At 47.8% G+C, this 25,992-nt stretch overlaps 1 protein-coding gene across 1 annotated transcript in view; it reads left to right on the top strand.

Annotated features, from left to right (window-relative positions):
* The window catches only part of LOC123930554 (zinc finger protein 135-like), a 28,771-nt gene extending 3,613 nt beyond the window's left edge, over nucleotides 1-25,158 (top strand). The window contains 10 exon segments of the mRNA XM_045986771.1: nucleotides 649-735; nucleotides 967-987; nucleotides 2,066-2,146; nucleotides 5,378-5,495; nucleotides 13,637-13,704; nucleotides 17,154-17,249; nucleotides 17,252-17,277; nucleotides 18,118-18,244; nucleotides 20,552-20,653; nucleotides 22,969-25,158. Of these exon segments, the coding sequence (XP_045842727.1) occupies nucleotides 649-735; nucleotides 967-987; nucleotides 2,066-2,146; nucleotides 5,378-5,495; nucleotides 13,637-13,704; nucleotides 17,154-17,249; nucleotides 17,252-17,277; nucleotides 18,118-18,244; nucleotides 20,552-20,653; nucleotides 22,969-24,863 (2,621 nt within the window). The 3' untranslated portion in view covers nucleotides 24,864-25,158.
* Nucleotides 25,159-25,992: the final 834 nt, after the last annotated feature.

Genomic DNA, 25,992 nt, shown 5'->3' with positions numbered 1-25,992 from the left:
GCACAAGTAGGAGTCACACGTAATTTTAAATTCTCCAGTAGCCTCGTGTTTAAAAAGGTAACAGAAACAGGTGAAATTAATTTTAATATATTTTATTTAGCCCGATACCTAAAAGACCATTGCAACATGCAAGCAACATAAAAATTATTGAGGTTTTTTTTTTCAGTTATTTTATTCACACCATGTCTTCAAACTCTCACACACATTTTATACTAAGAGCAGACCTCGACTCAGACTAGCGCATTTCGAGTATTCAATAGCCATGCGGGCTAGTGGCTGCCATATTGGGCAGTGAAGGTCTAGGTAATATACAAAACCATGAAGCTGGATGAAATCAGCTGGATGAAGGAGTGAGTGTAGACAGGAGAGGAGAACGGGTCAGAGGAAAGGAAGGGAGAGGAAACCAAGTCTGTTCTACTACTTACCAGGTCAGAAAACTGAGGCCAGAGGAAAGTGGTTTGTCCTGGGGCCCCACAGTGGATCAGAAGCTAGATGCAAGACCTCCCAGGCCACAACTTAAGTAATACCCGGTCTGGGTTCCTCTTGGTGAATGAAAAGGGGTTTCCTCATCTCTCTGAAGCTGCAGATGGGGTGGGCTTGCTGGGCGCCTCCCAGCCCACAAGGATATCTGTATCTCTCTCTCCTCAGATGGGCCTCTGCTAGAGGAGCTGGTGGCTCTCAGGGAGAGAGTGATCAAGGAACTCAAGAAAGGTTTAAAATCATATGAACAGAAAGGTGCAGCATCTCTCTCCACCAAGCCCCTCCTCCCCTATTACCATTAAATCCCCTTCTCCCACCTTGTCTCCCAGACTCCTTGCTCACCTCCCCTGTGACTCACTCTTCTCTGCCTCTTCCCAATACTCCCTGCTCTCATTTCCAGACACACTTCTCCCTCCCCTGGTCCCTTCCCATTAAATTCTCAAATTGCTTTCCCGCTTAACTCACTTCAGATCTTTTCTCTTGCAGCCTGCCATCGCAAAATTTGCCGTGAGTCCTGGGTTTCTTTTTTGCCCCTCCCTTCTCTACCCTTCCATACCTCTTTACCCTATCTCCCCCCAATCAAGCTCCACTATCATCTACTCCATCTGGTGACTCCCCCTCCCCAAAGCTATAATATCTAGGGATATCTGATTTTTGAGGGCTCATGGAAGTGGTTGCAACTTGCAAAAAAATTATTTTGGGGGATGTCAGGATGGACAGGCCAGGTCATAGAGCAAATAAACACCACATCTCAGTGGTTTAACGAAAGAAAGATTTCTCTCTTACTCAAATTCCTGTGAGAGTTGAACTTTTCTTCCAAGTGGTAGGCCGGGGATATAGCCCGGACCTGTGTCGTGGCTTCTAAGCTAACTTTAGAAGGAAGAGAGAATAGGGAAATCTCCGACAGGTACTTGTTTGTCCTGGACGAGAACTGGCCGCATCTGTCTGCCCACTTTCCATTGGCCAGAACTCTGGTCACGTGGTTGCAACCTACTGCAAAGGAGCCTGGGAAATGGAGAGAGAGAGAGAGAGAGAGAGAGAGAGAGTCAGGAAGAGGAGGAGACAGATTCATGAGCATCTACCCACTATCTGTCACAAGGGCCTGCAAAACAGGAATGTAGAAATGCAAGCATTCTGTTTGTGGACATTTAATCTACAGATGTCTACAAATTAAATGATCTATAGACATTCAATCGACAAATCTAACATTTGTTTAAGTAATTAGATGTCTACAAGCAAATGTTGGACAACAGGACAATTGCAACTCAATTCAACTCTTCGATTCTATAAAAATTTTTCTCTAATTTTTAAAATTTTAATCTTAAGTCATCTCTATACCCAACGTGGGGCTCAAACTTACAACCCTGAGATCAAGAGTCACATGCTCCACTGACTGAGCCAAGCAGGCGCCCCTAAAAATTATTTTTAATGTGAATCAGGGCACTTTTCTCATCTTCCTGTGCTGTGCAGGGGATCTCCAAATTCAGGAGGGCCAAAGACTCCCATCTCTTTCCCCCGCCTTCCTGCCCCTTGCCAGTCCTTTGATATCTGCCCTTATCACACTTCTCCCTTCCCTCCTTTCCAGACTTGCTAAGAGAAGAAGTCTTAGACTGTTTACATTGCCAGAAGATCAGTCCCAGATGCATTAAAAAAAAGTACTGTTTTGGTAAGTTCCTGCAGGTGAGGGAAGACAGGGATGCATGAGAGATGAAGACAGCTATGACCCGGCAGATAGGGCTTTTGAGATCTCCCACATATGACCTTGAATCCTGCACTTACCACTTGCTTACAGTGGGACCCAGATGTTGCTTCCACATTCTGAAATTCACTTTCCGCCTACTGTTAACTGGGAACATTCTGCTGTAACTTTAAAATGCCTCTAATACCAGAATGACAGGTGCTAGGAAAACATTTTCTTTTTTCACCAGTGCCAGACCTGGGGAGTCCAGAAGAATCTGCTGAATTCATTCACTTACTCATTCATTCATTCACTCAGAGATTTATTTTTAAAGATTTTTAAATTTTTAAATGATCGCTACCCCCAGCATGCTCGAACCTATAACCCTGAGATCAAGAGTTGCATGCTCCACTGACTAAGCCAGCCAGGTGCCCCCAGAGATTTTTTTAAATGTAAATCCTTATAGCAGTGAGAATAGTACACTGAACCCCCATATATCCATCAAGATTGAAAAGTCATGCTGTTCCCTCTCTGTCACACTGTTCCTATCACTCCTTTATTTCAGAAAGTCTTCAAGTTCACCTCCTCAAAGGCTAAAGTAGCACTTTCTATCAAAATGTTGACATGGACATGCCTCCACATTTGGTTTACTTATTTATTGCTATGGTATTTTTTTAAGTTATCTCGATACACAAACTCACCACTGCAAGATCAAGAGTCACATTCTCTGCCAACTGAGGCAGCCAGGCGCCCCATTCCCATGATATTTTTTTAAGATTTTATTTATTTAATTAGGGACGCCTGTGTGGCTCAGTGCGTTAAACCTCTGCCTTTGCCTCTGGTCATGATCTCAGGGTCCTGGGATTGAGCCCCGAATTGAGCCCGGCATCAGCATCAGGATCTCTGCTCAGCAGGGAGCCTGCTTCCCCTCTCTCTCTGCCTGCCTCTCTGCCTACTTGTGATCTCTCTCTGTCAAATAAATACATGAAATCTAAAAAAAAGTTTAAAAAGATTTTATTAATTTATTTGACAGAGATCACAAGTAGGCAGAGAGGCAGGCAGAGAGAGGGGGGAGAAGGAAGCAGGCTCCCCACTGAGCAGAGAGCCCAATGTGGGGCTCAATCCCAGGACCCTGGGACCACGACCCGAGCCAAAGGCAGAGGCTTTAACCCACTGAGCCATCCAGGCGCCCCTGCCATGGTATTTTAAAAGAAATCAAGCGTTGTGAGATTTCACCCGTACATAGTGTGTGCCTCTAAAAATAAGGACATTTCCTATGTAACCACACTGCCATTCTCACACCCAAAAAACCTAGCAACAATTCTTCAATATCAAGTAATTTTAAGTCCTTTTGCAGTTTCCTTAATTGTCCATGGAATATCTTTCGCAGCTGATTCATTCAAACCAGGACCCAATTATAGGGCTTCTCATATAATTCAACTGTAGGTTTTTTCCCACTTTTTTTCGTTTCTTTTTTTTTAAGGTTCAGGGATTTTTTTTTTAAAGATTTTATTTATTTGACAGATAGAGATCACAAGTAGACAGAGATGCAGGCAGAGAGAGGAGGAAGAAGGCTCCCCACTGAGCAGAGAGCCCGATGCGGGGCTGGATCCCAGGACCCTGGGATTATGACCTGAGCCAAAGGCAGAGGCTTTAACCCACTGAGCCACCCAGGCGCCCCCCCACTATTTTTCATCTAGAAGAGCCTCTCATTAGTTCCTCCCTCCCACTCCATGACACTGACTAGCTGCAAAGAAGGGATTTGTCCATTGGCTCCTTTAGGACGGTGGTTAACTACAACAGATATTTTGAGGACCCCATTATGCTCCCAAACTGAGGATCAGCAGAATGGAAGACAAATGTCTCATATTGCCTGCATTTTAATGGGGGTGAAGGGTTAGCTAGGGTTTCTCTTAGCACTACTGACAGCTGGGGCTGGACAGTCTTTGTTATAAGGGCTGTCCTGTGTATTGCAGGATGGTTCAGTAGCACCCCTAGCCTCTACCCAACTAAATGCCAGTAGTACTCCCGTCGCCAAAGTCAGGACAATCATTTCTAGTCTCCAGACCTTTCCAAATATCCCGTGGGAGACATAATTGTCTCCAGCTGGGAACCGCTGTCAGACAATTACATGAAGGAATAAATGGACTGATTCTAGATAGCAAGTGTGTTATAATGAAAACAAAACAGGAGAGTTTGATAGAAAGTGCCTGGGAGAAAGGGAGGGACGGTGCTACTTTAGAGAGTGCAGGCAGCGGGACATCTCTAAGGAAATGGTGTTTGAGATCTAGAGGGAGTGAGCAAGTAAGGAACAGTGTGAATGACAGAGGGAACAGCTAGTGCAAGGATCCAACATGGTTGAGCAGCAAGAAGGAGGCTAGTGTGGCCAGAGCCAAATGAATGAAGAAGGGCATAGTAGCTAGCAAGTCACATGGCGACCAGATTGTGCAAAGCCTGGTGGGCCCTGATGAGGATTTAGGCCTTTATTTTGAGTGAGAGGCCAGCTTAGAGGAGCTCTGCAGGAAAAGGCACTGGAGAGGGCTTAGGTGTTGACAGGCGCCCTCTGGCTGCCAGGTGGGGAACTGTAGGGCGAGGAGAACCCCAAGAGAGATCTGATAGGGGACTGGACCAGGTTGGCAGCCCACGAGGTCTGTGGCCCACGAGGTGGATCCAGGAGGTGGATCAGACTCTGGATACATTCTGAAGGTGGAGCCAAGAGGCTCTGCTGACAGAATGAAAGAGTCGGGGAGAGGGGACGACTTGAAGATGCCGAATGGGACTCTCAAGGATCTTCAGGGTGTCCAGCTAAGATGCAGGTTGACTTTCATCTTGTCTTGAGACTGTCAGAATGTTGCATCTGGTGTTCACCGGCAGTCGAAGGATCCACGCCCCCCCAACCCCCACCCCCTAGCCAAGGATTCGTATTTAGCACTGAACTCTTCGCTGTCACTGGGATACGCTGTGTAGACGGCCAGTGCCACGACGGCAGAGTTGTTTGCCAGTGGGGCTCGTAGAAGTATGCAGCGCACCTAAAACAGTGCCTGGGACACAGAGTTTGAGGAATGGAGGAATGCAGTCAGACTCCAGGAGAGAGGGCAGCAGACAGGTAGGGAGGAGGGAGAGAGAGGCTGAGGTCGCTGGGTGAGCAGGTGGGAGTGGGTGCAAAGCCAAGGAGGGGTGGTGACTTGGAAGTCAGGTTTGTCTCCCCCACCCCACCAGTTGATGCCCAGCCCCGGGTGGCTCTGCAGTACCAGGAGGAGGAGGAGAGCCTGCAGGAAAGAGGTGCCATCATTTCCATTTTTCTCGCTCTTCTTGCCTTCGGAGTCATCGTGGCTGCGTGAGTCATCTCTGCCCTCTCCTGAGGCTTCCGAATGCCCTACTGGGCCCCCCCCAAAATGTCCCTGCCCTGTATTGGTCCCTGTGTCATTTGGGAATCTCCTCCTCATTCACTTGGTCTGTGCCTCTCCTCCTTTCTCTCCTTCTCTTCTCCTGCCTGCCCTCATCTCTCTCTCTGTCCATCTCTCCTTCTCTCTTACCTCCTCTTCCTCTCACCCCTGGACCACCTTTTATCTTTCCTGGGTCTTCAGCACTTTTGCCTCTCTGGGTCTCTTCCTCCATAAAATGTAAATATAAATATAAATACAAATATAAACATAAATAAATATATATAATTGTATTTCATGCATGTGCCATGGTATGAAGACAGATGTCATCTGAGCTGAATTCATTATTATATATTCTTCTTCACTATCATCGTTATTTAATTTATTCTGTTCTGCTTTTCAAAGTGGTTAAAGTGAAAATATTTCCATGGGTCCCAAGTACTGAACCCAGGGTGCAAGGGGGGAAGTGGACCTCACCCTCCTCTTTGCCCCTCTGAGGGACTCTCCCACCTCTGCCTACCTGTCCCCCCTCCAGCTCCTATCCTCTCCTCTCTTGCCCCTTTTCTGTCCTTCCTGCTTCCTCCACCTGCCCCTCACTCTCCTTTCCCACTGCCTAGCGGTGAGTCAAATCAGCACTCAGCGCAATGAATGTCTGCTCCCACTGTGAGCTTGTTCAGTCTGTGTCCCCTTCTCTCTCCCTCTCTCTGCCTCTCCCACTGGGCTTTCTCCTCCCCTCCCAGTCCCTGTCTCAATCCTGCTGTCCCCACCACCCCCCACCTCCCAGGCTGAATCCCTCCCACCTCCCCTCTCTTTCTCCAGTACCTTCCCCACTGCTCTTTCCCACTCCCCCATGTTCAAACCCCTTCACCACCACCCCAGTCTTCACTAGGTCTTCATTTCTGTCTTGAATCTTGTTTCTCTCTCCCTAAGCCTCTTGCCCAAGGTCTGTCTCACTCCTTGGTCTCTTTGGCCTCCTTGGCATTCCTTGGCTCATGGCTTCCCTCCAATCTCTGCCCACCCACCTCCCATCTTCAGATGGATTTTTCCTCTGCAACACCTTCTCCTATGAGGACACCCGACTTTGCATGTAGGGTTCATCTTAAATCCCAAATGATCTTAATTACATCCACCAAGACCCAATTTCCAAACAAGGTCACATTTGCAGGTCCTGGGGATTAGGGCTTGGATATACCGGGGGTGGTGGGTGCTTCTCTCTCTTCCTCATTTCCTTTCTCTTTCTTTCTCATTTCTTTCTCTTTCTTTCTCTTCTCCATGAGTCTCTTGCCCTATGTCAATGTCTTTCAGAGTCTCCTTCAGTCTTTCCCACTCTTTCTGTTTTCACATTTTACCCTCACTCCCAGTCCCAGATTTTCTCTCCTCCTCATTCATGTACCAACACTGAATGGCTGGGAACCCTGGAAATCCGCCCAGATACCCATGATGTCACAGGCTGGAACAAATAGGGCTGATGATTGGAGGGAAGTTTTTTGGGGGGTGGTGTGGAGGGACCTGGAGGGACCTGAAGTTCTCTTTGTAACCTCCAGGCTTTTTCTCTCTGACCAGGGCTATTACGTACAGGCAAAACCGAAAACTCCTGCTGCAGTAGGGCGGTGGTTTGGGGGTCTGTAAGGAGAAAAGAAAATAAGTTTAATAAAGTCTATGACAAATTTCTTGATGTCTCAGTTTCTGAAGGGCCCTCCTCCCAGTTGGGTATCAAGGGTTGGGACCAGGTCTCTCTCATCCGTAGGTACCAATGACCCTACATCAAAGTAGAAGTGATTTGGATCTTCAAGAGGAATAGACAAGCTACAATGAGAGCTTGAAAGGACAGCCATTCCTACTTTGAGGAGGAATGCATCCTAAAGGAGATGACACCATAGTGGGCCCCTCCAGGATGGTGTGACAGAAGAAAAGCAGTAGTTAATGCAGAGAGTACAAGTTCCCCTCCCTATCTGAACTAAATTTTCACCCTCTGTGTTCCTGAATAGATTCAGATACATTGCCATGTAAATCGTTTGCTGTCTGAACTCTTGCTACCTGCTAACCCAAAGTAGGAAGCAAATAAATTTGGATGACGGGCATCCTTATGTTTCTGAACTTGCTAGCAAAACTATTGCTATCTCATTCAGGATCTGGATAATGAAGATGTTTGGTGGGAAGAATGCGCATTAATAAGAAAAACGAAATTTACTGCAGATTCGGTGCCCTGCACAAGGCTTAGCCCAGAGCAGGCAGGCACTCTGTAAATATTTGTTGAATAAATGAGGATGGTGGTTGTGGGGGAAGGGGAGGAAGCCTGCAAACACGGTACTGATCCATACACTGAGGGCCTTTAAATGCCAGGGAAAGGAGCTCGGTGGTTTTTCCCAGGGATTGAAACCCCAAATACTGATGGGTCCAGGAAGATAAAGTGAACTGCAGGCCACATCCATGGAGGATAGAAAGTACCCCAGCTCCATTCTATTGCAGTCACGGTGAAATAACAGCCCAGTGTTTTCAGATCTTCAGAGTTTTCAAGAGTCCCCAGAAATTCAGATTTTTAAAAAATATCATTTCTATCATTGTGAGGTGACAGGAGAAACCTCTGAGGCTGAACGTTGCTCATATTTTTTATACTAGAGACTATTGGTAAATGAAGCTTTAAGAGTAGCTAGAGCTCGCTGGACTCTCTAACTACATTTCCCAGAATCCTTTCCGCCTACAACTTGAGTCCGTAGATATTACGGAGCCCCTTTAAAGCTAGGAGGGTATGTACTTGAAGAGCTCGACTCCAGCCATCCGTTGCCAAGGTACCAGTCTGGCTTATGAGCAGTAAGGAGCGCTTAGACTAGAGCGGTTGGGGAAAGAAGGAGCAGAGGCTCCAACCCAGAGGATTCTGGAAATGGTAGTTTCCAGGATCCCCCACATCCCCCTCCACGCAGGCGCCCTTCTGTGGAGGCAGCGGGATGCTGTCGCCCTGGTGACGTCACTTCTGGTACGCATGACGTCACCCTCACTAAGCGTTCTAGCTGGGAGGCAAGGCTACACCTGGCAAGTCAAAACAGCCGGACTTCAAGTTCACTTCTTTTTTTTTTTTTAACTTTTTTAAAAAGGATTTTATTTATTTGACAGAGAGAGAGAGATAGCCAGAGAGGGAATACAAGCAGGGAGAGTGGGAGAGGGAAGAGCAGATTCCCTGAGGAGCGTGGAGCGCGCTGGAGGGCTCCATCCCAGGATCCTGGGATCATGACGCCAGCGGAAGGCAGAGATGCCCAACGGCTGTGCCACCCAGGCGCCTCTTCACGCTCACTTTTTTTTTTTTTTTTTTGACACAGAGAGAGATCACAAGTAGACAGAGAGGCAGGCAGAGAGAGAGGGGGAAGCAGGTTCTCCGCCAAGCAGAGAGTCCGACGCAGAACTCGATCCCAGGACGCGGAGGTCATGACCCAAGCCGAAGTCAGAGGCCCAACCCACAGCCACCCAGGTGCCAATGCTCACTTCTTAAGCTGATCCAAGCCCATTCTGGTGAAGGCCTGGGGGTTGTAAATTGGTGGCCCTAAAGTGCTTTTAGTTTGGGTAACAGTGTTGTTTGGTTTTGTAAATGTCTTCCTGGTACAAGCCCAGCTACTCCCTTAACTTTCTGTGAATTTCCTGGGGAGCAGTGCACAAGAAACAGATAATTAAGTTGTGCAGAAATGGTAGTGTGATGAATGCTCCCAGAGAGCACAATCTGGGGCAGGAGAGACAGTTACCAAATAATTATAATACATTATAATATCAGGGTTAGGTTTGGATGGAACCCGGGAAGGGAGAGGAGTTGCTCCAGCTGGGCTGGGTTGGTGTAGGGGAAAGTTTCCTATAGGAATGGCTGTAAGCGCTAGTGACAAGAAATGGAGTTTTCCAAGAGCAATAGAGGAAAAGAATGTTCTGGACAGAGGGAAAAGCAGGTAGGAAGGTCAAGAGCGGGGGAAGTATTAATAACTTTTAAAAATAGTACTTAATGTCAGTAATATTGATAGCAAACAGAAGGTGGTGTTTTCTGTACCATACTGTTTTAATGGCTTTAGTCATATCAACCTAGTCAAATGTCATTTATTTATTAGTGTATCTATTATCTCCCACATACAATGAGGATATGGAGGTATAGAGAAGTTAATGACTTTCAGTGAATACATAGGATTAACCATTATTCTGTGTGGCCCTTGCTAATGGGTTCTACTTGCAAAGCACTGTGCCATTTGTCTTCTATAGAATATCAAATTCTATTGGAGCAGAGCCCTACCCTTTTGAGCTCATTTAACTTTAATTACTTCTCCAAATACCCTATCTCCAAATAAAGTCTCATTGAGGGTTAGGGCTTCAACATATAAATTTTGGGGAAAACAGACATTCAATCCATAGCACTTTTCCACACCCACACTTGCATGCCAGACTCAAAAAGTTACTTATATCCTTTCTCCCCCTCTAGGCTTCCATACACTCTGTTCCCTCTGCCTCCAACAGCCCATCTCATTCTGTGCCTTCACTCGTCACATTTATGTCTCTTAGCCTGTTGGTTCTTATCTTCCAACCTACAGCCAAGGTGAGACCTCCTCCGAAAGTCGTCTCTGATTGCCCAGAGCGGGTTAGAGGTCCTCCTCTGTGCTCATACAATGCCCTGAACTACACCTCCATCAAGCACACATATCACACTAGGGCCAACTGCCTGCAACCATGTGGTTATCATGTACTCTAATCCTAGCAATAGTGATTGGCCCAAGGGGTGGGCCCAAGACCCAAGAAGGACCAATCAGAACCCCTCCCTGCGATTGCTATATGAACTCAGTGGCAACCATGCTATTGGTTTCAGCCAATGAGATGTGGATGAAAGTGACATATGTCACTGACCTCACTTAACTTGCATGACTACCCAGTGAGGAAGGTATTGCTCCCCCATTTTAGAGAGAAGGACACCTAGAAGGAGGATTTAAGTAACCCATACAAGACCCACAGTTGGTCAAGGACAGTAGCAGGACTAATGTCCTTATAAAAAAAAAAAAAGGAAGAGACACCAGAGTTCTCTCTCCACAAGATCCTGTACCAAGGAAAAACCATGTGACGATGTATCAAGAAGGTGGCCATCTCCAAGCAAGGAAGAGAGTTCTCACCAGAAATCAACCATGCTGGCTCTGGGATCTAGGAGTTCCAGGCTTCAGAACTGTGAGAAAAGTAAGTTTCTGTTGTTTAAGCCATTCAGTCTATGGTATTTTGTTATGGCCACCCAAGCTGATTAAGATAGAGTGTCACGAGGGCGCCTGGGTGGCTCAGTCGTTAAGTGGCTGCCTTTGGCTCAGGTCATGATCCCAGAGTCCTGGGATTAAGCCCCACATCAGGCTCTCTGTGCAGCGGGAAGCCTGCGTCTCCCCTTCCCACTCCCCCTGCTTGTGTTCCCTCTCTCACTATCTCTCTCTCTCTGTCAAATAAATAAAATCTATTAAAAAATTTTTTTTAAAGAGCATCATGAAGTGAAGGCCGTCTCCAGGCTCACTGGGCTTCAGGTACCAGGCTAAGGCCTGGACACTTTGCTGATGGCATTGCCAAGCCAGAGGAAGGACTGGATCTGCTCTGGGTGCAAAAAGACCATTCTGGGGTAGGGGGGCTCCTGGGTGGTGCAGTCGGATAAGCATCTGACTCTTGATTTGGGTTCAGGTCTTTAGCCCATGGGTTGTGAGATGGAGCACCATGTCAGGCTCTGAGCTCAGCACAGAGTCTGCCTGGAATTTTTTCTCCTTGTCCCTCTGCCCCTCCCCAAACTTGTGCGTGCTCTCTCTCGCTCTCTCTCTCTCTCTCTCTCAAATAAATAAATAAATATTTAAAAAGAAAAACACTTCTGGGGTGGGGGGACAGACTAGAGGGGAGACACTAGGGACCAGGAAGTTTGAGATGAGATTGCAGTGAGGTTGTAGGGTGAGGACAAGATTTGAGCCATGGCCAAGTTCATGGGCATGGAGAGGGCAGCAGAGCTGGGGAGCCTGACATTGAGAAGAGGGGCTTCCCTGGACCCACTGTCACTGTCTGGATCGTTGAGCCTTGGGGTTGCAAAGGTCTCCCTAGGGCTGTTGGACACATCTTCCCAGGGTAGCTGTATGAGTTAATTAAGTTAATAAAGCCCACTGCATTTTGTCATTAAGTGACAGCTGGTCTTTTTCAGTTTGACAGTGGTTCATCTAGGTTTTACTCATGTGTATACATAGATTTTACATCTTTATAAACATGAAAAATACATAACTTTGTGATTTTTTCTTCTTTTAATGTTCATTAGCAACTATTTCCCCCATGTTATTGTGTCCTGATCATAATTACTTCAGGCTCGATAACTTTTCATAGGCCAGATGTACCATTGTTTATTTAATCAATCCCCTGAGTTCATATAACTGAAAATAACTTTTTGTTATTTGGTTTTTGATTGGAGATGCCCCCACCCCAGTGACAATTCAGGGAGTTGGGCTCCTTCCATTTTCAACATAGGACTTCCAGGGTCATAGTCTTCATCTACAGCCACAGAAGGGAAAAAACTGTGGGAGGTGACAGGTGAGAGGTTTCAAGGGGCCAGGTCTGGGTTTGGCATGCATGTTCACTTCTCTCATTTCATTGGCTAGAACTTAGTCATGTGACCACCCCAGATTACAAGGGAGGCTGGAAAATGTAGTCTAGCTGTGTGCAGAGGAAGTAGGGGAAAGGCTTTGAAGAGATATCTGCCTCACATTACCCCAATGAGGAATTACAGAGAAGAAAACCTCGTAGACAGTGGAAGAGAACTGTCCCAGATCACAAAGAGATTACAATCTATAGGGTAAATATGGCACTAAAATCCAAATAGCTCCCTTTTTCATTAGATTTTTCATCATTCTTCTTTGAAAAGCAAAAACCTATGGGATTTTATTAATCTTGTACCCAGTAATTTTATATAATTATCTTGTGGCTTATCTTAGTGTTTCTTTTGATTCTCTGATTTCCAAGATAAAAATCATATCACATTTAAAGAAGGATGAAAACCCAGACCTCTCCGTTCCAATGATACTTTTTCTTTCTCTTGTCTAACTACATTGATAGTTCTTCCAAAAGTGGTCATGCTAGACAGTTTGTTTTGTTTGGACTGACAGTTTGTTCTGACTTTAATGGTGAATCTTTTGGTTTTTAGCATTAAGCCTGATTTGGGGTTTTAATGATATGCATATAATTAAAAACAAGGGAGAGGCACGTAACTCCTTAAGATTATTGTCATTATTGGGGCAGCTGGGTGGCTCAGTTGGTTAAGCATCTGCCTTTGGCTCAAGTCATGATCTCAAGGTCCTGAGATGGGGCCTGGATTGGGTTCCCTGCTCAGTGGGGGTTCTGCTTCTCCCTCTCCTTCTGCCCCTCCCACCACGCCCACTAGTCCTCCCTCTCTCAAATAAATAAATAAAAGTATTGTCATTACTATTCAAGATGGGCCTATTCTTAAATATATTAAGTTTATGTAGACATGGCTTATTACTGGAGGTTCTCAAAACCCTTTTCATAGCCATGGATGTGATGGTATTACTTCGATATATCAATTAGCAAATTCTGTGATAGCCCAACATCAAACCATCCTTGCATTCCTGGACATATATCTCTCAGCTCCCACTATAGGGGTCTGTTTCCCTTACCACACCACCCTTTAAGAGGTGGTGAAACTGAGGCAAACAGGAAGCGGATGCCCAGGGATAGCAAGTAATTAAGTGACAGAGGCTCAATTCATTCACCATCAATTTAGATGGGACCAACTTCTTTGTGTCCTGTGGACTTCAACTACAGGGGTAACTTTGTTAGATGGGTTAAATGGGCTATGATGTCCCCTCCTGTGAAGGGCAGCGAAAAGACTGGCTAAAATGGGTATATTCGCTGTGTCAGTACAGCCAGACATTTCTCAATACCGGGTTCCCTCCTGCCCCACATCGTTCTCCCAGACTCCATTTCCCAACATTCCCCCGCCTTTAGAGACCTGAGGCCGGGAGGAGCGTGGGCCCGCGATGACTTCTGGAAAATGTAGTCCAGCTGCGAAGTCGCGTTTAAAGAACCGGGGCTTGACAGTACCGAGACAACTACCGCGCAGGCGCATTCCGCGGCCCGCCAGAGCGAGGGAAGGCCGGGCCACCCTCCGCAAACCGCGGGGGCGCACAGGTGAGTCCCGACGTAGCGGCGGGGAGCTAGAGCGGGTGGGTGCGGGCCGAGCGGGACAGGCTGGTGGGTGCTCAGGGCGGCGGACCGGAGTCGCGCCTGGGGGCGCGCTGTGGGCGGTGTCCCGCCCCCTCCTATCTCTCGCGAGGCGGCTCCAGAGAGCCTCTGCCACCCCGAGGATCTCAGCGCGCAGGAATTGGGCGCCTGCTGTTTGCCAGGAGTCAGCGAGCGCGGAACTGTGCCATCTCCCAGGTGGGAGACTGTTCGTTTCCATACTTCGCTGGTGAAGAAACAGACTCCGTGGCTTCCCGCAGGTCTCAGTCGTCGGCCTGGGGTGTTTGACCCGAAAGCCCACCGCGTACTCTGCACAGTCACGCCCTCGGTCTCTGTCCTTATGCTGAACATGCCACCCTTTCTCTGGGTCTCTGATCGCTCTGTGTTCTCCCCTCACCATCCCAAACCCCGTTCAGTCCCTCTCTCTGTGTGTCTGCGCGCCCTTCTTCCGAGTCTGTGTTTATTTCTAAAAACAGGGCCATTATCTTCCAAGACCACAGCACCATGATAACACAGCAGGACAGTAACATCGATAAAAACTATTAGCTAATCTGCAGACCCTCAGATTTTGCTAACTGCCCCAATAATGTACCTAATGGCAAAAGCAAAGCCCACACCACACACTGCGTTAAGTTGTTAGGTCCCTTTAGTCTCCGTGAACCAGACGACCAGAGGCAGTTCCTCAGTCTTTCTTTGATTTTGATGATGTTGGCAATTCTGAAGATTACAGACCAGTTACTTCTAGAATGTCCCTTGGCCTGGATTTGTTCGGTGTTTCCTCATGATTAGATTTAGGTTTGGCCGGAATACCTAAATTCGGGGTGATGCTGTGTCCTCATCAAAGCAGGAGCCCGTCATGTTTGCCCATCACAGGTCATGTGCGTCTTGATCACTTGGCTGCGGTCGTGTCCGCCAGGCGTTTCTGCTCTAAAGTTACCTTCTTTTTGTGAGTATTAAGTGACTTGCGAGGACATAGGGGAGAGTCTGTAAGACTTTGCTTCTCATTTCCTCATTAGAATTTCGCCCACTGGTTTCAGCCTTCAGCTGCTGGTGTTCCTCTGTAACTGGAAACAGGTGCGATGCTGCATCTTATTTCTGGGCTGTTTTAGTTTCCTGTTGCTGCTGTAACAAGTGACCACAAACTTGGTGACTTCAAACGGCACAAATGTGTTCTCTTACAGTTCGGGAGGCCAGAAGTCTGCAGTGGTTTTTACCATGCTGAAATCAAGGTGTCAACAGAGTGGTGCTCCCTTGTGGGCTCTAGGGGACAATCCGTTTCCTTGCCATATTCCCAAAGCTTCTAGAAGCTGCTTGTTTCTTATCGCTTCTTGGCCTTTTGGCTAAGATCAAGTGTAGAAGCTGCTTGTTTCTTAGTTGAGGTCTCTTCCTCCAGCTTCAAAGCAAGAGAGACAGTGTCTTCTCTCTCTGACTCTGCTCCTCTTTACTTCCCTCACTTGGCCTTCTCCTCCGGGTCATATATCCCACTGCCTCCCTCTTCTAAGGACACTTATGATTGCATTTCGGCCCCACCAGATAATCCAGGATAATCTTCCCATCTAGAGGCACTTAACTTAATCACATCACAGGTTCATTGCAGAAGATACGAGAGTAGGGCCATTGCTCCACCAACCACCTGGCTTATATCCAGGCCTGTCTCCCCCACCAGGTGGGGAGCCCCTTTAGGGCAGAGCCTCATCTCGCTTGTTATTCTGTCCTCAGATGAGCCTGTCACTCTCACATGAGTCTCAGAGCATATCTGATGAATGAACGGAAGTGACCATAGTCCAAACACCAATTCTTCTTTGGCAGAGTTTTTTTGTTTTTTGGGGTTTTTTTGGGCAGGGATTTTTAAACTTCATTTCAACAGGTGGGACCTTTCTTCAAACAACATCTTAAGAGAGATCAGGATCCTTATGCTGGATTTGTAAGGCAGATAGAAGGAGCTCTGTAGGGGCACCTGAGTGGCTCATTTGGTTAAGTGTCGGACTCTTGATCTCAGCTCTGGTCTTGATCTCAGGGTCATGAGTTCAAGAACCGCATTGGACTCTACACCTTTTTTTTTTCCCCCTTAAAGAAGGAGCTCTACAAAAAAGGGTAGATCCATGCCACAGAATACTATTCAGCCATAAAAAGGAATGAAAACTTGGGCGCCTGGGTGGTTCAGTGGGTTAATACTCTGCCTTCGGCTCAGGTCATGATCTCAGGGTCCTGGGATTGAGTCCCGCTTCGGGCTCTCTGCTTGGCAGGGAGCCTGCTTCCTCCTCTCTCTCTGCCTGCCTCTCTGCCTACTTGTGATCTCTCTCTGTCAAATAAATAAATAAAATCTCAAAAGAAAAAAAAAGGAATGAAAACTTGATATGTGGTGCAACATGAATGAATCTGGAGCACAGTATGCTAAATGAAAGGGGCCGAATACAAAAAGCCACATAGTATATGATTACATTCATAGGAAAGGTCTGTAATAGACAAATCCATTAAGACAGAAAGAAGAGGGGTGCCTGGGTGGCGCAGTCATTTAAGTGACTGTTTTCAGCTCAGGTGATGATCTCAGGGTCATGGGATTGAGCTCTGAGTCAGACTCTGCGCTCAGTGCGGAGTCTGCTTAGGACTCTCTGTCCCTCTCCCTCTACCCCTACCCCCTCTGTAAAATAAATAAACAAATCTGTTTAAAAGAAGAAAGAAAGAAAGATGAGTAGTTTCAGGGGCTGGCATCGGAGGGCTGGGACAGAACAGGGAGATTTGGGAGTGACCGGTTAACGGTTCCTTTTAGGGCAATGGTGAAAATGTTCTGGAACCAGATTGTAGTGATGGTTGCACAACATTGTGACTGTCCTAAATGCCACTGAACTGTGTCATTTAAAGTGATTAAAGTGGGGACACCTGAGTGGCTCAGTTGGTTAAGCGTCTGCCTTCGGCTCAGGTCTCAATCCTGGGGTCTTGGGATTGAGTTCTGCATGAGGTCCCTTGCTCAGCGGGGTGCCTGTTTTCCCTCTGCCTGTTGCTCCTCCTGGTTCTGCTCTGTCTCCAACAAATACATAAATAAATAAATAAAATCTTTTTTTAAAAAACGAAGTGGTTAAGATGTTATGTTACATGTTATATGCATTCAACCACAAGGAAAAAAAAGTCAGAATAAAAAGATGGCTTAGCTCTGCAGCCAGACTTCTGGGTCTGAATCCCAGTCTGACACTTGAAATCTCTGTGACCTTGAGCAAGGGTGTTGACCTCTTGTGCTTCTATTTCCTTCTCTGGGGATAATTCTAGTGTCGTCTTTTGGAGCTGTTATGTGGGTGCAGTGAGCCGAGGTGCCTGATTGCTAGCGATTGTTAGTATGGAGGGTCCCCTCTGTTATGAGGCATCTTTAGGAAAACGTTTATCTGTCTGTCTGTCTGGGCCAGAACTGACCCTCCCTGTGCTCCAGTCTCCTCCTCCAGCTCTGCAGACTCAGGCCTGGTCTTTTCTCCTGGAGACACACGCCCAGGACCCTGCAGGGGCCACAGGACCCTGATGGCTGAGGACCAGGTGAGTTCAGGCTTCCCCATCCCCAAGATGATTTTGTGGACCCCAGAGGGCCATCCGCATCTTGCATCTCTGCCTATCAGCTGAAGACTTCTCCCCCTCCCAGGCATGGGGAAGAGACTATGGTGGGAGGGGCTCTGGGCCTGGGAAGTGCTGGGAGGAGGAGAGTAGGGAGGGGCAGGATGCCCTGAGCTGGGACTTTACGACAATATGACCCGGTCTAAAAACCACTCTAATGCTCAGTGGACTTTGAGTTGCCAAAAGCAATGGGCAGTGAATGGTTTGCTTCACCCTGGAGCCTTATCCATGGAGTCAGGGATAGAGATTGGGATCCCAGTGCAGGTCTGGGATGGAGTGCCACTTAGTTATCACTCTTGCACATATGTCTTGATTTTTAAAAAAGTGTTTCTTAGAGATGTCATATACAGGTGTGCAGGTTGTGCACTGCACAAGGGTGCCTCATCTCCGTGGCAGGATTCACATCATATACCTCATACACTGGTACATAACGGTGGTTTTCATGCAGATGGCAGTAAACAATGATTTACTAAAATAATTGGCATATTATAAAGACTTCCCAACAGATGGCAGTAAAGAGTCATGCAAAAGGGAGCTTTCTCCACCTGCCAAGGAACCTCTGGGCTAGTAGCTGCCCCAGATTTTCTACATTTCTGTGGACCATTTTAATTCAGTTTTCTCAAACCTGCTGAGTTCGTATGTTCCAGCCTGAAATGTTAGAGCTGGTTCAACCACTAGCAGTGGTAGGCTCTTGACCCATGACCTCTCTGGGCCCAGAGTTCTAGAAGGATGCGCCCCTCCACCTTGTAAAATTGGCCTTTGCAGGAATCATTGACCTTCAAGGATGTGGCTGTGGACTTCACCCTGGAGGAGTGGGGCCAGCTGGGGCCTGGCCAGAGGGAGCTGTACCGGGATGTGATGCTGGAGAACTACCGGAACCTTCTTTCCCTGGGTGAGGCCCTGACCCTGCCTTCCCAGGAAGAGGCGTGATGGCCCCCCTTCTGCTCTCATCTCTTTTGTGCCCACCCACTGCTCAACAGCGGGCATTCGCTGAGGTCATGGGGTGCCCTCTCTGATCTTCTCACTGGTCCCTCCTGATTGGCCTCTGTCTGTCCCTCTACCGCTTCCCCTAAAGTCCTTGTGTCCCCCTGGGCCCCAAGTCCTCTGCCTGTCCTGCAAAATCTTCAGCCTGTGACCCCACCTTCTCTTCTTGCTTCCCTTTCCATGTGTGGTGACCTCAGGCTCTTCCCTGCAATGCCTGTTCTAGAATCTCAGACTCCAGATGCTCTTGGATGTCCTCCAGTTATCTGGCTCCATCTTTCAAAGGCACAGAAATGCTGTTCCCCAAATATGTCTCCCTAGTCCTGCGTTGTCCACCCCACCACCCACCATGCCCTGTCGATGCCCTTCACACTTGTCACCCTCACCCTGAGCTCCGCATCTCCACACTGACCTGTTCCTCCTCCTCTGGACCCCCTGCCCCCGGACCAGACACCTGCAGCCCCATCCTCGCTCCTCCCTACCCCCTCCTCAACAGCCCCCCACATCCTCTCTGCCCCCCAACAATCTCTGCCCATCCCCTCCTCTCTGTCCCTGCAGCCCCGCCCTGACCCACTCTGGCCTCTTCAGCAGTCTGTCTGTCTGTCCACCTCCATCTCTCCTCAACTTCTTTTTCTGATCCTTCTATCTGGCCTTTTCCCTGTAAGCTCTGGTGCTTTGAAGCTCCTTCCTCAGCCGTCCTCACTCACACATGTTCACTGGACAAACTCACCAAAAACCCGCTTAAACTTCTGCATCAGGGGCCCCAGGAAAGCCCCCAAGTTTGGGGGCTTGAGGAGGGAGGCCCCCCAGGCCTCAGTTGCACTCACACTGCAGCGAAAGGACACCAAGCGCAGTCAGCTAAGAGATAAGCCGTGTGGGGCGATGTCTGGGGGAGACCAGGCCAGAGTCCCCTCCCCAAGGAATCACACAGGACATCCAACAGGATGTGACAGTACGTGTGAGGTGTTGTCCACCAGGGGACACTCGTTAGAGACCCTCCCCACCCCCTGTCAGCGCCCAGGGTTTTCACTGAGGTCCGGTCCCATCAGCGCCCAGACTCTGGACTCCCCAAAGGAAAGCAGGGGTTCAGCAGAAACCATGCTGTGCACCCAGCAGCTTGGGCACGGGGAGCCCTCCTGAAACCAAGCTGCCCTGACGCCAGCCACAGGCTGCCTTGTGAGCAGGCCTTTCCAAGGAGAGCCTGCTGTGTGACCCCTTTTCTGCACAAGTTGTGTGTAAAGAGTGAGGTTGCTTTTGCCTGTCCCCTGCAGAAATATATTTCTTCACAGTTCAGAGGCCAGAAGTGCAAAATCCTGCTGTGGTCAGGGCCCTGCTCCCTCTGGAGTGTCCAGGCCAGAGTCCTTCCTGGATGTAGCTTCTGGAGGCTCCTGGCGACCCTTGCTGTTCCTTGCCCTGTACCCCCTCACCCCAATCTTGGCCTCCATCTTTACATGACCTTCCCCCTCCACGTGTGTCTGTGTGTCTCTCCTCTTCAAACAAGGACACTGGTCTTTGGACTCAGGGCCGAGCCTGCTCCCAGAGGACCTCATCACTAATTACATCTACAAAGCCCCTGTTTCGGAGTAGGGTCACATTCTGCGGTTTCTGTGGACTAAATTTTGAGAGAGCCCTGTTCAACCCACACTGGGAAGAGGGAAATCAGTGTGGTCTCAAAGACAGCAGGCATAAAAAAAAGGAGGTAGAAAGAGATGAGATTAATTTTAGGGATGTATTTTCTTGTACCTGGTCCATCCAAAAGATGGTCATTTTGGCACCTGTTGAGATGATAATCAATGTGCCAATTATTGATGATATTTTTCTCCTCAGTAAGTCAGTCTTAGAAGTTCAGTGTATACCTCACACTCAGCTTGAACAGCACAGAACCAAAGATTGATTGATTGATTGATTGATTGATTGATTGATTTTAGAGAGAGTGAGAGACTGCGAGTGGGGGGAGGGACAGAATGAGAGGGAGAGAGAAAGGGAATCTCAAGCAGACTTCCCACTGAGCATGGAGCCAGGACCCTGAGATCACAATCTGAGCTGAAACCCAGAGTCAGACACTTAACCGACTGAGACACCCACATGCCCGGAACATTAGAGCTTCTCATCATTAGACACCCAATGCATACAGCTCCCCTGCAGACCCAGAGCCTGGGGCTCAGCTCTGAGGCCTCCTATGACTTCCAGCCATGGCCAAATCTGGTATCTTTTCCAGGGGCCGGGGCTCTTGGGTCCAAACCTGACGTGATCTCCCGTCTGGAGCGAGGGGAGGAGCCCAGAATGGAGAAGAGGGAAGCCCAGCTAGCTGCCTGTCCAGGTGGGTGAGTTCGTCCAGCAGATGGGAGCCACCTGCCTACCCTGTCTGTCTGGATCAATGACAAGAACGAGGCAGCGTCACACATAGCCATAGTCATGGGCAGTGGGCTCAAATCCCAGCTCCAGAACTTCCTGGCTCTGTGACCTTCGGGCGGGTCATTTAGTCCCTCTGTGCCTTGATTTCCTCGCCTGTGAAATGGGGTTGGTAATAGTACCCCAGGTTGGGAAAGATGAATGAATGAACACATAAAAGTATAGCCCAGCACCTGGCACGTGGTAACCCCCCTGGTCAGAATAGGCTACGACGATTATCGGTGATTCTTTATCGGGAATCATCTGTGTAGGGACCCAAAAGTGGGACCCCGCTGGACATGCTGGGGGACGGGAGTCCAGATGTTTGCCCCGCACTGGCCCACGAACTCTGTGAGGGGAGTGGGTTGGAGCTTCTTTGTTTCTGTCACTGTCCACCATGTTGTGAGGTGAGACTTGCCCCCTCCTTCACCACAGCCCATTGGTCCCCAGTGCTGCCCTCCTGCCCCTGACTTTTCGCAGACTCCTGTGCTATCTCCCACAGCCCTGGCTCAGGCCTCAGATTCCCTTGGCCGGACCCTCACCCCAGCCCCCTCCCACACCTCCCAGCCCCCAGTTCATCTCACACAGCCTGAGAGGGGTTTTTCTACACCCGGAGCTAATCTCACTCCTCCCCTACTCACAGCCCTCCCATGGCTCCCTAGTACCCCTGACAGCAAACCCTAGCACTATGGTTAGCACGTAACCATTATGCAATTAATAGGGGTCCCAAGAACAGATCTACTAGCATCAAAAAATGCATCCCCTTCAACAAATTCCACATGGATGTGCTTCCTGCTTATCATCTCTTCCCTAAACTTCCCTTTCTCCAAATTGCAGTATTGTGCTGTAAAAGCCTCACACACATTTAATACTTATTGACCTTTTTTAAAAAAAAGATTTTATTTATTTGAGAGAGAGCTAGAACAAGCAGGGGAAGGGGCAGAGGAACAAGAAGACTCCCTGCTGAGTGGGAAGCCTGACATGATTGACATGGTCAATCCCAGGACCCTGAGATCATGACCTGTGCCGAAGGCAGACACCTAACTGACTGAGCTACCCGGGTGCCCCTATTTATTAATATCTCTCGATCAAATTAAAGTTATGTGTGTTCATCCCAGAAACTTTGAAAATCTAAATAAGAATAAGGCAGGAAATGAAACTCTCCCCGTAATGCTGCTTATCTCTCAAAAAAATTTACTTTTCTCATTTACCCCAAAGCTTTACTATATTTTTTAAAAGATTTTATTTATTTGTTTGACAGAGAGAGACACACAACGAGAGAGAACACAAGCAGGGGGAGTGGTAGAGGGAGAAGCAGGCTTCCCGCCAAGCAGGGAGCCCGATGCAGGGCGTGATCCCAGGACCCTGGGATCAGGACCTGAGCCGGAGGCAGACGCTTAAGCAACTGAGCCCCCCCTTTTTTTAATTACAAAAGCAAATAATAACAAATGAAGAACCTTGAAGACATGATGCTAAATTAAATAAGCCAGACACAAAATGACAAATATTGTATGATTCCACTTACATGAGGTGCCTAGAGTAGGCAAATTCATTGAGCCAGCATTGAATGGTGGTGCCCAGGGGCTGGGGAAGGAGCAGCGGGGACGTTAGTTTTTAATGAGTCCAGTGTTTCAGTCTGGGAAGATGAAAAGGTTTTGGAGGTGGATGGTGGTGATGATTGCACCTAGCGTGAGTGCACACATGCAACCCAACAGCATGCCTCAAAATGACGTAAATATCGCATTTTATGTTGTATGTATTTTACCACAATAAAAAAGTAAATAATAATAAATGCAAAATGCTCCATCCCACTACACACGTGCATATACATGTTAACACATACATAAATATATACAACTTGGTGGGGGGTGGGGTGCCTGGGTGGCTCAGTTGGTTAGGTGTCTGCCTTTTGCTCATGTCATGATCCTGGGATCAAGCCCTGCATCAAGCTCCCTGCTCAGTGGGGGAGCCTGTTTCTCCCTTTCCCTCTGCTGCTCCCCATGCTCATGCCCTCGCTCGCTCACTCTTTCAAATAAATAGGTAAAAAAATTTTTTTTAAACATATTTTTATTTTTAGGATATTTGGAGGCCATCCTTCCATGTCACAACACAAATCTCTCCTGTCTTTTGAAAGAGCTACCTAAACTTTGAAACTTGCCTTTTAAAGTTTTCCAGTATCAGATCAACTTAATCAGTGTCCTTGGTCCCGATGCAGATGATAGTCACATTTTCCATGTCTTTCAGCCTTGGATACCAGCTCCACAACACCTCAGGAGACACTTCTGAGAGAGGGCGTTTCTGAAGAGGCCACTTCCCCCATGGGGAAGAGGGAGGGCATTTTAAGGGCAGTGCTTGGAGATGCCAGGCTGGGGGGATCCTGGGCCTGGAGCTGTCGGTTGGAGGACCAGGGAAAGCAAGAGAGGCGTTTGAGGTGTTTGTTTGCTCCTCGCAAGGAAACCGTCTATGGGGAGAGAAGCATGGGTTGTCTCGAGCTGGGGCAGAGCTTCAGACAGACCTCAGCCTTCATCAAGAAGCAAAGAGGGCTGGTGGGAGAGAGAAATAGGAAAAGGAATGGACCAAGAAAGATCCTGAAATGCCAAAGGACCTTCATAGAAAAGAAGCCATTTAACTGCGTAGAATGTGGGAAAACCTTCATTTACCATTCAGACTATATTCTGCACCAGAGGATTCACACAGGAGAGAAACCCTACAAGTGCAATGACTGTGGGAAGGCATTCAGCAACAGCTCATATTTCATTCAGCACCACATCATACACACGGGAGAGAAGCCCTACATGTGTGGTGAGTGCGGCAAGACCTTCACTCAGAGCTCATCTCTTACTGAGCATCAAAGGATCCACACTGGAGAGAAGCCATACACATGCAAGGAATGTGGGAAGGCTTTCACCCAAAGCTCCTCCCTCATTAAACACCAGCGGTGCCATACCGGGGAAAAACCCTATAAATGCGACCAGTGTGGGAAGTTCTACTCACAGGTGTCCCACCTCACCCGCCACCAGAAAATCCACACAGGGGAGAAGCCCTACAAATGTGGTGAGTGTGGCAAAGCCTTCTGTCATACTTCCTCCTTGACTCAGCACCAGACCATCCACACCGGGGAGAAACCCTACAAATGTAACGAGTGTGGGAAAACCTTCAGCCACAGCTCGTCCCTGTCCCAGCACCAGCGAGTTCACACAGGAGAGAAACCCTATGAGTGCTCCCAGTGTGCCAAGGCCTTCAGCCACAGTTCGTCCCTGACTCAGCATCAGAGAATTCACACTGGTGAGAAACCCTATGAGTGTAACGAGTGTGGGAAGGCTTATACACAGATTTCGCACCTCATGAGGCACCAGAGCATTCACATGGGAGAAAAACCCTATATATGTAATGAATGTGGAAAGGCTTTTAGTCATACCTCGTCCTTCACACAACACCAGACAATTCACACTGGTGAGAAGCCCTACAAATGTAACGAATGTGGAAAAACCTTCAGCCAGAACTCTTCGCTCACCCGCCACCAGAGGATTCACACTGGGGAGAAGCCTTATGAGTGTAAAGTTTGCGGGAAGGCCTATACCCAGATTTCCCACCTCATCCAACACCAGAGGATTCACACTGGAGAGAAGCCTTATGAGTGCAGTGACTGTGGGAAAGCCTTCAGCCGGAGCACTCACCTTATTGAGCATCAGAAAATCCACACAGGTGAGAAACCCTACAAGTGCAAAGAATGTGGGAAAACATTCAGTCACAACTCCTCCCTCACCCAACATCAGAGAATTCACACTGGTGAGAAACCCTATGCCTGTAAGGAATGCGGGAAAGCCTTCAACCAGAGCATCCACCTTATTCAGCATCAAAGGACCCATACCGGAGAGAAGCCCTATAAATGTAACAACTGTGGAAAAACCTACACCCAGATTTCACACCTTATTCAACACCAGAAGGTTCACGTGGGTGGAAAACGCTATGTGTGCAAGGAATGTGGGGAGGATTTCAGCTGGAGTTCACACCTGACTGACCACCAGAGGCTTCATGCTATGCACAGCACCTACGTCTGCAACGATTTTGAGAAAGCCTTTGCATGGAGCACACAGCTTGCTGATATTCCAAGAACTCTCACTGACCAGAAAGCCTAAAAAATTAGCAGGTGGGCGATTCTGATGCTGGGTTCAGTGCAGCCTTCATCAGCACCAGTAACTTCCTCCCAGAGAGGAACCCTAACACCGTATACTGTGAGAGAGAGTTTCTTCTCTGTTTCCTGCAAGGAGCTGGTGCCATTAATCACCTGCTGGGACACCTTCTGATCATTTTAGGAGCTCCCTCCTAAAATCTCAGCTTCCCCCCTATTTTTCAGTCTTATGGCGTCCCCAGAGGGTGGTGTAAATGGAACAAGACATCATCTGATATCTTTAACAAGGTCTCTGTGAACTTTTTTTTTTAAGATTTTATTTATTTGTTTGACAGACCGATCACAAGTAGGCAGAGAAGCAGGCGGTGGAAGGGGGTGGGGTGGGGAGTGGAGCAGGCTCTCCGACGAGCAGAGAGCCCAATGGGGGGCTCGATCCTAGGACCCTGAGATCATGACCTGAGCCGAAGGCAGAGGCTTAACCCACCAAGCCACCCAGGTGCCTCTCTGTGAACTTTTAAAATTTATCAATCAGTCATTAAATTGGAGCTTGAAAATTCAAGAAAAAAATCACAACTGGAAAGATTAACCCTTTAGAGTACAAGTCTATGTAGCTGAACATCAACACTAGATTTTAGTATCCTGCAAAACTTCAAGCTACAAATTTCATGACCAAATCTGCAGTTGGCTTAAACACAGTATGTTCCACTATTTACAGTCTTTTTAAAGGCTTATTTTGTGCATCTTTCTCATGTCCAGGATTTATGCTTTATAAAGGAATTGCTGTCTTAAGCATCATTTTCTGTTTTTCTTCATGCCCAAAAGAAGTTTTTCTTTCATCATATTTTCATCATAAAAACATACTACTGAAAAAGGGGGCAGGTAGTGCCTGGGTAGCTCAGTCCATTAAGTGTCTGACTCTTGACTCCAGCTCAGGTCTTGATCTCAGGGTTGTGAGATTGAGCCCCGAGTCAGGCTCTGCACTGATTGTGGAGCCTACTTAAGATTTTCTCTTTCCCTCTGTCTCTGTCTCTCTCTCTCTCTAAAAAACCACCCAAAAACAACAAACAAAAAAACCATAGTGTTTATATTTTATTATAAAAATAATGCACATACTTTTATAATAGAAACATTTTTAA

This window comes from Meles meles, chromosome 19 (assembly GCF_922984935.1).
Source record: "Meles meles chromosome 19, mMelMel3.1 paternal haplotype, whole genome shotgun sequence".
Lineage (NCBI taxonomy): Eukaryota > Metazoa > Chordata > Mammalia > Carnivora > Mustelidae > Meles > Meles meles.
Note: the sequence above shows the minus strand (reverse complement) of the source record. Positions and strands in the feature narration are given on the sequence as shown.